Raw genomic sequence first — 13,379 nt, forward strand, 5'->3', positions numbered from 1 at the left:
CATAGCAATACAGATGAAGGATTTGTTCACTGAAGTGTGGAGCTTGGCTGCCTTATGGCAGGTAGAAAACTGTTCCTTAAACAGCAATTTATTGCATCCTTTCTACATGCATAGTACTTGTTCAGCCTGCCAATAGTGTTTGAAAACTTAGGGTGTTTTGTAAGTTTAGTGCTTTACCCTTGCTGGAAATCAGATTACTGAAAGGTAGCTGTGGAAGAGTGCAACAGGAGATATTGTGAATTTCATGCCATTAATTTATGTTTTCTGTTAATAAAAAAACAAGTGAAAAGAATCAGTTTTGTGGATAAACATCTATAAATTTCTGGATAAATTAACTTTTTTTTCTGGGTAAATAGCTATTTTGTGATCTAGCTCCTGTGGAGGCACTTCTTTAGGAATCTTACATGATCGTTACTCTTTAAGCCCTTGAACTAAGCTTCCTCAACTATTTTGGCATTTAAAGATGGCTCCTGCTGTAGGTAAATTACTTGCAGAATAATTTTCTGCCTCTTTCTATTATGAGCAGACAACTAAAGTGTTGTTAACCTCATCTCTCTCTTCTCACATAAGAGTTCCAAACGAGAATGGAAGCCTCTGGAAGACCACAGCTGCACAGATGTACCATGGCTGCTCTTATTCATCCTCTTTTGCATAGGAATGGTAAGTAAAATCCAGAGGATTTTGTAAATGTTGTATAGTTGAAGAGTTTGCATTCATAAGAAAGGAATTTTAAAACCTGTCAGTATCCTAATTACTGGCAAAGATCGGGATATATTTGCATGGGAACCATCAGCTGTAGAACAGAAATGGTAGTATGTACATTTCAAAGGCCTTTAGTAAGGATCTGTAATTTATTGTTGGTGCCAGTTCTTGTTCCAGCTTCTCTTCTCCTGAAATTGCAGTCTCAATGGTAAGTGATTTTTCAGCATGGTAAATTATCGCTTGACTCATGTTCCTTGTTGGACTCTGCATGTCCCAGAAATGATAGCTGGGAGTCTGGTAAAATATTCTGTGAATCACAGCAAACTTTTTTGTGAGAAAGATTCTGACTATCAAAGAGTTAACTGTGTTTTTGTTTATTTGTTTATTTATTTATTTTTACTTAGTAGAAGCAGCTATTATTAACAACCATATTACTAATTATATGATCTTTCTTTCAAACTTTTAACGGTTCTCTATGATGAAACCATCACCTTTTCCAAGTGAGCCTAGAACACTCTATACTTTTTAATAAAAGACCAAACCTCCAAAAGCTGCAGATTAATGAAAACTAGAAGTATGCTTCTTTTCATCTTGTTTTGTTTCATGGACCTATGTTTGCTACTGTTCTTAAACAGAGAATTTGTATTGCTGTCTTGTACTGCTGTGTTGCAGGTTGATGTCTGTAGGGGGGTTTGGGACTTAGGTGCTCTCAGCTTTCTTTTCTGCTCTCCCTCGGTCACTGGTTTTGGAATAATTCCACTGAAAAATTTTTTCTACTCTCCTCAGGGTGTTTTTCAATGGTTGGGCTTCAAATGCAAAAATTGTAATTACTATAATTATTATAATTATAAAATATAATATGATTATTTAAAATCATGTGAATTAATGGTGTCACTGTAATGTGAATATCTTAAAATTGCAAAAGCACAGCATTTCTGAAATAGATAGCTCTCTTTTGCATTAGTTTTTTTTCTGGTTTTGTTGATGTTCCTTGGTTATTCAGTTATACTTACTTGTTCCCCCAGTTATAAATTAGTTTTCTGTGTTTGAGTGTCCCAAATTTTTCTGTCTAAGCAATGTAATATACAGAGCAATCTTCTGACTGGGTCGCATAGTTACATTTCTAGGAGACTACTTGCAGGGTGAACTACCCACATTTTCACTGTTCTGTGCCTGTCATTACCTGTTGTCATCATTTCATCTTATCCTGCCACTGCCATCTGTTGCTCCATGCACTTATCTCCATGCACTGTTCACTCCACTTCTTAAATCTTAGCCTGTCTCACATGTGAAATCAGTTCCTTGGTGATAGTGGACTGAGCTGATGGTTAGTTTTTGCTTGTCAGTGGTTTGCTTTGCTAATGAAGCTTTTGTTTGCACAGTCATTGCCTTAATCTTGGTTTTGCTAGTGAAATATCTGCAAGCTTACTGTAAGAGCTGCCTATTTAGGGTATTTTCCATATTATGTGGTTTAAACCATCTTGCTTTGCATGATGGTTTCTTTCCTGCATTTAAAACTGGCATCTGAAACCATAGTGGCCTTGACCTGGTCACTTGCTTTAAGAGGATTTCCTTAAACTTGTGTTGGGTAGACCTCTTCATTCTAGCTCATCTTTAAAAGTACTTCATTTCAAGACAAGAGAAAAAAATCTCACTGCAAGGAAATCTAGATTGTGTGGAATTGTCTAAGATGCATAGCAATCCTTGATAACTCCATCTCTGCTTGTAGCTCTCCTTCACTGCCTGCCCTTGCCCACTTGCTGACTTTTCCCTTCTGCTTCATGGCCACTTGCTGACAATATGACTTTCAGATAAACCACATGCAGGAGTCTTAACTGTAATTGTGTAATATCCAGTGTTAAATTTCTGAATCCTCTTTTATCTTGCATTCAGTTTTATTATTATGCACAACAGTTCTCTGTGTCTTTCCTTTTCCAGTCTGAAAGAATTTTTAGACAACCTCTGCTTAGAAATAAATTAATAAAATGGACTTTTCTCAGCTGTCAGACCAAGCATTGCTAAACTATGTTTTTTTTTTTATTCCTCCAGGGTTTTATCTGTGGCTTTTCAATAGCTACAGGAGCAGCTGCAAGACTGCTTTCGGGATATGACAGTTATGGAAATATTTGTGGACAGAAAAATGTCAAGGTGGAGGGAATAGTCAACAGTGGACTGGACCTCACACAGAAGAAGTAAGTATTCGGTAAAAATTTTGCATTCTGTAAACTGGGTACGGTAAAACCTTTCTTTCTTTTAGAGTGGTTTTAAATAAAGTGGGAAAAGGAATATTCTGGCTCACTCCTACTTGTCCTTTGACACTTTTCTTACTTAGAGGACAGCAATTGTTTGTGACAACCAGCAACATTAGACTGTATGTTGGCAGATATGCAATAGGAATACTGCTAAAGCACTAAGGAATTACTTTTTCCTCAGTATTTCATTTAATGTAGGATATTGTACTAGGCTGCTGAAAAGTCTTGTTTGTTGGAGTTTTAGGTGTGACAAGTATTCTCATATTTGGGAGCATTTGATATTAATGTTTGCTTTTGATGTTGTATGCTCAGTTTCTGCCACTGGGCATAAGGGGAGATGAGATACATCTGCTGCATTAGAATAAGACTTAAAAATGTTACTTGTAGAGAAAATGCACAAGACTTTAGTGGTGCATATCATGCTGCAGTAATAGTACTGGAGCAGTGGCAAGAATTCTACACTGACAGGTTGAATACCTGTGAATGTCTGTTGAGTTCTGTCTGGTCAATCAGACAAGCTCAGAGTCCTTCTGTACTTGGGCAACTTAAAGTAAACTGTTTAGCTTAGTACAGTGATATTAACTGACAAAAAAAAAAGTGGTTTTGTTACCATCACTTACTTCAAGGAGCTAAAAAGTTACTAATTTCTGAGTATGATAGCCTTTTTCAGATTAACAAAAAATTGATGATTTTCATAAGTTATTTTGGAAGCATGCTTTCCTGCTTACTTTGAGTTGGTATTCTAAAGACTTCTAAATATCTCATTTAAGATTTAATGTAGATAAAACCAGAAAGATTTGAGATAAATAAAATGTCCGGAACTTTTCACAGATATCTTTTGTCAGAGAAATTATTTCTTAATTTAATTGCATCTTTCAAGAAGGTTGAAAGGCTTAAAGCTTATGCAGCATAATTTTCCTATCTTTTTTGCAGGAACATTTTAGCACTTTCTAAACCCATGATTTTGTGATTCTAGTGTTCTGAGAAAAAATACAAATTGTAAAATCATAATTTTAAGTTTACCTTTAGAAAGAAATGGTGTCTGAATTCATGTGAAGGTAGAGAAAATCAGACGCCTTATTGAAATTTAATATCCTGATAGTCTTCTACATGTGGCATGCCAGACTATCATGTGGGGAAACATCTACCACTAAAATTCCTCTTGTAATGCTTAAAAGACAGCAGTAAAAAGAGAGACTTTTTAACACAGCTAATTGACAGAGCCTGTTGTTTGTCAAGAAGTCTTAATGAGATTCCAAAGAATTATGCTTTTCTAACAAAGATGTTGTGGCTTGAGGCATGATCTAAGCAGATTAATAACACATATGAGTTATAATCATCTCTATTTGGATGAGAGAAAACCCTCTGCTAAGGCAGATTATTCTTTAACTGTTCGCATGAAGTGCCTGGTATAGTCCAGGGTATCCAGTTTTGGAAGAGATTGGTTCTTATATAAGTGAGTGATTCTTCCTTCTCTCACACCCCATAGTTTCTTCTGAAAAATTGCCAAGGAAATTTAAAAAGCTATCTGCTTTGCATCTGTCTCTAGCAGATGGAGTTCCTACAGTGTCTGAGGTGGAGTTCATGGGAGTATTTAATGCTATTTTTATAGGAGCACTTTGCAGACAGATTGTAAAAATAAACTCTTCTTCTTGCCTGTACATTTTAGTTTGTGTAGAGAAAGAAAAGACTTTTAAGCTCCACAAATGGAGCTCTGGAAACATGAAGTTATTCTCATTTCATTTTGCTTGCAGGGTAATTCCATTTTCATTTCCTAGTCCAAGGGCTGAAAAGTTAAATCATCTGTAAAAATAACATTTTCTTCCTTGTATATGACAGCAACCCATAGGCACTGTCATGTGGAAGTGAAATTGATGTGGTCTGTGTGGATATGGAAATCTGTGTGGTAAGGGTGAAGAGCAGAGTTCTCATAGGGATATGATTTGTTCTGTGTACATCAGATATGCTGAAACCAGTGAGATGAAATATTGGGAAGGAGGATTTTACAACCTGGTCTCATGAACAAAGAGTAGGTCAGTCATCCTTTTTTTTTTTTTTTAAATTAGTAACCATAACACACTTTAATAGTCTGTTTTCTAGAGTCAGATCATGCTCTAGATCTGGCAGTGAATTCTAGTTAAACCTATCTGTTTCAAGTAAGCTCCTTGCTTTACAAGTTCTGGTAGTTATAAGGGGTTAAAAATAACCTTTTATTTGCAAATAAATGATAATCACAGCAGCCAAATATAAGTCCTGAAATGCTAGTTCAGTTTGGTTTTTCATCACCAATGCATTGTTATTTGGACAGAATTCAGTTTTTGCTGTCTTCTCAACTGCTAGGAGATGTGCATGGGATTCTGTGTTCAGGTGATGTCCTGTCTGAACACGTGCCTTTGACCCCAGTAAATGCTTGAAGTTTAGGTAATAGGAAAACCCAGGGATGGTTTGCAGCATGTACACAGAGAATTTGAGTGAAATGGTATATGCCCTATTGTTGAAGAAATTTTGATTCTAGACTCTCATCTCCATTAGATAGTACAGATCAATTATGACATCTGGTAGCTCTATCTGTGTGCCTTGGAAAAAGAGAACCTGAACAAAAAAAGACCTAGGGGATTATTTCCCTTGCAATCTAAATTCCCTATGCCTTACCTGATGGCCTGGACCAACAGCACTGTAGGGCCTGGAGGTTGGTCTTGCTTTTCATTGGTTTGCTGTTGTGTTACCAAGCGGTTGCCATGTGGTCACCTACATACCCTCTTAGACTGGATTTTGTGGAGGTTTCTCTTGGTTCTGTACTCCATGTTGCAATATGGTCATTACCATATAGCTCCTGTAACACACCCTATGGGATGTACACTCTAGCTGTTAATTTTTAGGTAATATTTAAGATGCTAGCTTTGTCTAAGTGTTATTAATGTTCAGATTACTAGCTCGGTTTCACCTTATTGTTCTACAGCTACCTGAAAGGATGAGGGAATCAGTCTCCTCTCCCAGGTAACAAGTTACAGGATGAGAGGAAATGGTCTCACACTGTGTAAGGGGAGGTTTTGGTTGGATGTTATGACTGATTTCTTTGCCTAAAGATTATCAAGCCCAGGGAAGTGGTTGAGTCACCATTCCTGGAAGTATTTAAAAGATAGTTAAAAATAAGATATTTTAAAGTGTAGATTTGGCACTTAGGGATGTGGTTTAGTGGTGGGCTTGGCAGTGCATTCACAGTCAGAGTAGATGATGTGAAGGTCTTTTTCAACAAAAGTTAATCTGTCATTCTAATTCTATCTTCTTTTAGTTTAAAGCCATCTCTTGTCCTTTCAGTATTTGCCTGTGTGAAAAGTCACTTTGTCTTTTACAGAAGCCCCTTGTAAATACTGGAAAGGTGTTTCCACAGCCTTCTCCAGGATGAATAGCCCCAACTCTCTTAGCACATCTTCATATGCTTCAGCCTTCTCATCATTTTCATGGGTCTCCTTTGTACTTGTTGTAAAGGGTTCATGTCTTTCCTGTCCTGGGCATCCCGAGCTGGGTGCAGTATACCAGCTGGAGGATGCCCTTGAGGGGAGAGTAAAACTTTCCTTGCTAGTCATGCATCTTTTTATGAAGCCCTGGATAAGTTGGCTTTCTGGGCTGCAGGTGTACATTGCCAAGTCATGTCCAATTTTTCATGCACCAGTACCTCCAAATCCTTCTCTACAGGGCTGATACTTCATAAAGATGCAAAAATGTGCTTATGTTGTAAGTCTACTATATTGGTTTTTCAAATAGCAAACATATTTTCATTTGTGGTGTTGAAGCATCTCTAACAATATGATTACTTTGTTTACATCACTCTTTGTATTTCTGGTATGAGTTAGTTCCTTATTAGAAAATTGCTGATTGTAAATAACTGAAATTGCAACACAAAGCATGTAATGATATTCTTCTAGATGGAAGCAAAACCTGTCCTGTGGTGGCAGAGTATGACATTTTCTGCAGTAAAATCACTTACTTTCTACACATAAACTTTATAAACAAAATTTAACTTTTCTTCTGTAATGGTGGTTCCTAGAATTTTGGTTCATGTTTTAGCTGTGATGAAGTAAAAATAATCTTACTTATCTCACTTGCATCTTCCAAGGATGCAGATTGAAGCCACAAATTTGATAGCCTGGAAGAAAGTAAGGAAGAAAACTGCTTTCAGAACTTTGTCTGTACCATACAATGCAGTGTTTAAATTATATGTGCTGTTTAATGCTATACCCACACTTCTGTCAAAACTGCATATGATGCTGTAGTTGCATTGTATTTCTAAGCTTCCAGGTTTGAGTTAGAATCGTAATGGTTTTTTACAAAATATTTTGGTGATTAAAATGATAGCTTGACCCTTGAATTGAAATCACTGTAGAAATAAGTGTAATGACTTCCAGCTTGCTAAAGGTGAAATTCCTGATTTGGTTTCCTTAGGGAAATTCAGAGGACCCTCCTGTCCAAGACCTGGAGTCCAGTCCTACAGCTCCCGGAACCCAGGGTCTCAGCCTAAGCTGAGGATGTCGATGGACAGTAACAGTAGCTGGTTACACTGCTGCCTTCAGCTTCACAAGCACAGCCAGCCATGTCCCCTCCTCCTCACAGGCTGACAGTGGCAGAAGGTCACTAGTGTAGGCACACACTGACACTTTCCAGGTTCACAAGCTCACATACATTTGCTGATTCTCCAAGTAACAGCACAGTACCTTTTCCACCTTATGGGTTCCCCCTGCTCAGCAGTGTGGTGCTAAGTGTCAAACCCTCACGCACTCATTCCACAAGCATCTCAGAGCCAGAGTTTCCCCTAAATAACACCACAGACCCTCTGCCCACCCAACACTTCTCACCTAGAGCTCCCTACTCACCACCTGATATGGCTTGGATTTTGCTAGTGAGGTGTACCAGGAGCTGGACTCGGTGATCCTTGTGGTCCCTTCCAAATCAGGATTTTCTGTGATTCTGTAATTTGCATAGATCTGTTCTAGAAAAGGTACAGGTGCTCAGCCCCATCGACAGCCAGCACTACAAGGGCTGTGACTACCTATGCTGAATCTGTCTCTGCAGCTGCTGTTTTTGTGGGCACACGTTATTCCCACCCCAGCGGCTCATTGCCAAGACCTCTCCCTGACACTGGCACTGAGACCCCACTCACTTTGGCAGCTGATGCCACAGTCCTGTGGCACCCAAACCTCTGGTCTGATTCCAGTTGCTGGCATCAAATCCCTCATACCCATGTCAGTCCCCCCAGTAGCTGGCACTTAATCCCTCCAACACCTGCAGCATCTGTGCACGTGGGATACAGACTAGAATTATACAGAGAGTTAAAAGCTTTAGTAATAGGACAAGATAGATTGCAGTGATGAGGTGCTGAGGTCAGACAATGTACTGACCAACAGCAACTTGCATGCATCTTTTACACCTGTCTGCTACTATCCCATGCACATTCACTAGTTGCTGGCAGGATCCCACTGATCCCTCCTACATTCTGTACTTATGAGTTTGCATCCCTATCAGTAGCAAAGTCCCTGTCTGCAGTTTCTTCTGTCATTTACTGGGTTTGTTTCCGATTATTGTTTTTATTAACATTAGGTATATGTCTGTCTCCCTCCTTTTTCTTATCTCAATTTGGAAAGGTCCTTAGCCAGATAGTCTTACTGAAAAACCAACATTTTCATAATCCATATATCTTTATGAATTACTAAGACTGACCAGGTTTGTTCCCATCCTAGCCTCCCTTGCTGTATCAGTTAGGTTTGACTCTGTAGGTTCTGCCTTGTAGCTCCTTTGACCAAACAACCTCAAAGTATTGCCTGCCTTTTACCTTCGTGTATGAGATAATAACTGGAGGAACTTAAAACAACCATTGTATGTCTTGGTACCAACTCGAGAGTATTTTCTTGGAAATAAGGAAAAACTCTGCTTTATTCCTTGCATGCAGTTACTTTTACTGTGTCTATATGACAGAATTTTCATGCTTACACTTGTTTCTCAGACTTCAGTGGTCTCTCTCTGAAGTCCTGAGATATGTAGTGTGTAATAAGTAAGAAAGAAATAAGGGTGGATGATTTCACTGAGATATTGACAAAGAAAGGCATGTTGTAAGAATGCAAGTAATGTTTTACCATGTTACAGCTGATTTAGGCAGCATGAATTTTGATGGACTTTCAAGGAAGACTGTACTACGTAGTAATCATTCTTATACACTGACACTAGGTAATAGAACAGTAGACAGGAATTAGCATGTAGACTGAAGGTGTTCAGGGAGGACATGCTTTCTAAGAGTGAAAGAGATTTTTACTGGTTACAGAACAAATGCTCATCATAACGACAGCAAAAATGGAAATGGCATTTTATATGGCAGATTTCTGGTGTTTTCATATGATGATGTTAGGTAATATGAAGAGAATATTTCAGTGCATAGTACATCACCAGAATTGTAGGGATTTAAGAATTGTTCAACTTTCAAAGAAAAAAGTGTCTCTATTGTACCATCTGTGAAAATTCTTTAGGGTTAGTGTTTGTTATAAAGTGTATATAGCCAGGACATGTTAGTTAAGGATGTATAAAATGTACTTCATGTGTTGGGTTTTTAAATTATATTCATTGTAAAAAGTTACCAAGTAGATTCTCTTTAAAATACTGCTCTTAAGCATTAGATAATTCCACTTGAAATATCAAAAGGAATTTTATTTCTAAGTAAATACTAAAGTAAAAGGTTCAGTCATGGCATGGAAAATCAATCCATATAAAAAACTGTTCTTAATTACTGGTATTATGTGTATTCCTACACATAGTCATGGACCTTTTCATTTTGCAGAATAAGAGTGACTATTTGGTTTGTTGGGTCTTTTTGGAAAAAAGCTGGAATTCTCTAAGTCAAGTTTAAGGTTGGAATAAAGGTTTGTGAATGAACTCATATCTGTGACGAGGCATGGTAGGACTACTGCTGTTTTTATGAGTAGCATCATTTGAATGGACTTGAATCAGGTAGAGTTGAACATCCTTCTGTGTGATCCAGAGGTATATAAATATGCATATATAAATACCCATACATTGTTGTGCATATGTTGTACATAAATTCTTTTGCTTCACACAGTTGCAATAATATCAAATTTCCTATGTTTCTGGATTGACTGAATCACTCAGTCTTGATTGAATCCCGTGGTTTGAAATTTTGTTCAGTGTAATTGTTAATTAAAGTAGAAGTAATTTACCTTTTTTCCTTCCATAGGTATGTATTCTTCTTGGATCCATGCAACATTGATCTAGTACATCAGAAGATTAAGTCTATTGCCTTGTGTGTATCAGCTTGCCCAAGGAAAGAACTGAAAAGTCTGGCTGATATACAGAAATTTGCAGAAACTAATGGTATGGAAACAATAGGTTTTGTTTTCTTCATATTTTCGTAGGATCTGAAAAAAGACTCATACATGAGCTAAAAATGAAATATGTATTAAGAAATATGAACAGAAATAATGGGCTTTTTTCATTAAGCTAAAATATGACTGTATCTTATAATATGATAGGGTTCCACTGCGTCTTGGCAGTTTGGAAAGCTTGTTTTGCAATAGGGGTATGAAGTTAATAAGCATTTGAGGGAATGTCTGGCTATGATATGTTTTCCACTCCTAAGGAAGTATTCTGACATTGCTGCTTAACAGTAGTGCTGTTGAAGTGTTCTCATGTACAGGGGGCTAGTGAGAGCTGTGCTATTGCTTAATGGCACTTGTAGCCCAGAGTATGGTTGTGTTGTGTAAGTATTCCTGCTTTTATTCAGTGCTACAGTGCAGTTCTTTTTTAGTTTTTTTTTTGCTTTGTTTTGTTTTGTTTTGCTTTTCTTTAAAAAAGAAGTGTAAAGGAAACTAATTGCATTAACAAAGGAAATAGTACAGCTTGTCTTCATTAAGAGCAGTACTTTTTCTCTGTAGTAGTAATACTGACATTACTAGCTCAGTTTCTATTTTAGCAGTGGAATAAAATGCATGAGAAGTGACCAACCATTGGTAAAAAAGTAAAAGATATGAAATTAAAAATAAAGATACAAAATTAATTTGAGAACATTTTGGCATTTTTTTAGCCATTCAAGTGGGAACATTTTCCTAATATGTGAAACTGTACTAAAGTTATTTTTTAAAATGATGCAGTAATAGTTCTTTGCAAGGTGCATGACTAAAAATGAGTCAGTCTGGATGACCTAGTTCAAAGCAGTAGAACTGATAACTTTTCATAAAAGAAACTGAAATGTTTACTTCTGTAGTAGCTAGCACAGGTCATGTGAGTACTCTTGTTTGAAAGCAGAGCCTGTTAAGTGTCCCTGGGGCAATGTTAGTGCCCTTGGTCTCCCACTACACTGTACCTGCATGCCTGGATGTCTGATATCTGAATCAGGAAGCTGAACTACAGTGAGGCATCACAGCTTTCACAGAGCTGCACAAACAGCTTCCTCATCTGATCTGTGCAACCTTGTCAATTACAAAAGAAAACAGTCAGTATCTACAGTTGCATTCTTTACTCTTTCTCTGAGCATGCTGTCTTTTTCTTAACTAACGCAGGCCAGTTCTTTGTTGGTATGAAATGAAGGTCATTTATGGTGCAGTTTATGTACCTCTTGAAGCAATGGAATTCAGGCGTGCCTTTCTTTATCTCTAACATTGTTTCTATAAGTTAAATCTCCTATTAATTGTGCCTGACATATGGTTTATAGTACAACAAAAAACACTCTCCCCAAAATAAGCTATGCTGTGTCTTGTTCTCATGATTCTTTGTTCTATTTTCCTTAGAGCTTTAGATTTTAAAACCTAAAGATAATCTTTTTTTAAATTAATCTGACAGGCAATTTTTTGAGTTTCCAGAAGCTTGATCAAAAGTATGAAAACTGGTGCTGAAGCAGAACAAAATCACTAATGACTTCAATTCCTAATTTTCATTATATATTTGGCTTATCAAATACAGGTATTACACTAAACTGATTTTTTCTTTTATAGATGAAGTCTGTGCATGACTGAAATCACACCATTCAGAGAAACATTGTCATGCTCATGGCTATATTTCTGCTTAAATTTTCACCAGTCTATGGAAGTTCCAAAATATGGTGTTTTGCAGCAAATGAACAGCTTAATTGTTGATTATCTTAACAGTTGCATATGTACATAGTTAAAGTTCAAATGTGATTCAGCTTTTAGCAGAGCAAGAACAGTGAATTAGTACCAAAATTATAATGCTTAGTACGGAGAAAAACTTTTCAGAGATCTGCTTTGTAACTGTGATAGTGGATTTGAATTAATTAATACTAGGATTAGATTTGGCAGTCTGTTTTAAGTGACCATCAGCTCCACTGTAAAAATAGTAATAGTAGTAATGAAATCTGAGGACCTTGAACATGGCTGCAAGAGCATAATTTCAGTTTCTGTGTTTGTGATGATACATAGTAAGAAAATAGAGTTCAGCTGTCAAGTTCTGAAGAAGGAGAGTAAGTTGTGTTTGGTTTTGTGATAATTTGCACTGAATTTTCTCAGGCTCACAACTTCTAACATTCCAAAAGAAAACCATCTCATAATGTTTTAAATTTATGGGTAAAAAATGGAGTCAATTCTTATTTTTTGCTCTGTTGAGCCTTTCTGAAAGCTTTAACACTTCCTGTCTCCTGAAAATAGCAATTGTCTGGAGACAGATTTCGTAGGTTGTTGCATGGCTTTTGTGCAGTTGGCCATTTTCACCTGACTCTTATGCCATATCTGAAATCACATTACTTGTCCATGCACTTTGAAATTCTTAAAGAAATTACTGCTTAACCCAAAGAAATCACCTGTTGTACCTCAGTTGCCCATTAAGAGGTAGTGTGGTAAGTTCATATAAATGTGGTTTTTAATCTAAACATCTTGATAAAGAGCTGTAACATGTAAAACATACTAAAACATATTTGTATTGACTAGTTATTTTATCAATATCACATATGAATTTGCAGGTAGCTTAGGATTTATGGTATTTTTGCTAAAGTGAGCCATGCAGTTGATTGCCTCAACAGAAAAGGATGGAACTGCCAATCCCAAAGACTCAGAACACTTGCGACAGAGCTTATGTTTGTTGTGCACTCTGCAAGTGAGATTATAAATAAGCATTTAGGGCAGGAAAAATGCTTGCTTGAGGCAAGAAGACCATTTAATGATAGAGCAGCCTTTTAGCTTTCTGAATCAGTAATGATGCCCTTGCTCTTCTGCAGTAACTGTGGAAAAGGAGATGATTTTGTGAATAACATAGCACTATTTCAGGAGAGTAACTTCATTCCCACCCCTACCTCACTTGCCTTCTCACAGTCAGGTTCTGCATTTGCAGTACCTTCCCATCAAGGAAGAGAAGCCCATCCCTTGCAAAGCCAGCCTGATTTTGAGAAAACAAGAAAGCATATACCTTTAAAATATT

The 13,379-nt window shown here is 37.1% G+C and overlaps 1 protein-coding gene across 4 annotated transcripts in view; it reads left to right on the forward strand.

Moving 5' to 3' along the window:
- SLC44A1 (solute carrier family 44 member 1) overlaps positions 1 to 13,379 on the forward strand; it is a 95,454-nt gene that overhangs the window by 14,982 nt on the left and 67,093 nt on the right. For all 4 annotated transcript variants that reach the window (XM_079331281.1, XM_079331280.1, XM_079331282.1 and 1 more), the window contains exons 2-4: positions 571 to 660; positions 2,752 to 2,894; positions 10,192 to 10,328. In XM_079331281.1, coding sequence (XP_079187407.1) covers positions 571 to 660; positions 2,752 to 2,894; positions 10,192 to 10,328 — 370 coding nt within the window. The remainder of the gene's footprint in view (positions 1 to 570; positions 661 to 2,751; positions 2,895 to 10,191; positions 10,329 to 13,379) is intronic.

The sequence above is a fragment of the Erithacus rubecula genome, assembly GCF_903797595.1.
Source record: "Erithacus rubecula genome assembly, contig: SUPER_Z_unloc_2, whole genome shotgun sequence".
NCBI classification, from domain to species: domain Eukaryota; kingdom Metazoa; phylum Chordata; class Aves; order Passeriformes; family Muscicapidae; genus Erithacus; species Erithacus rubecula.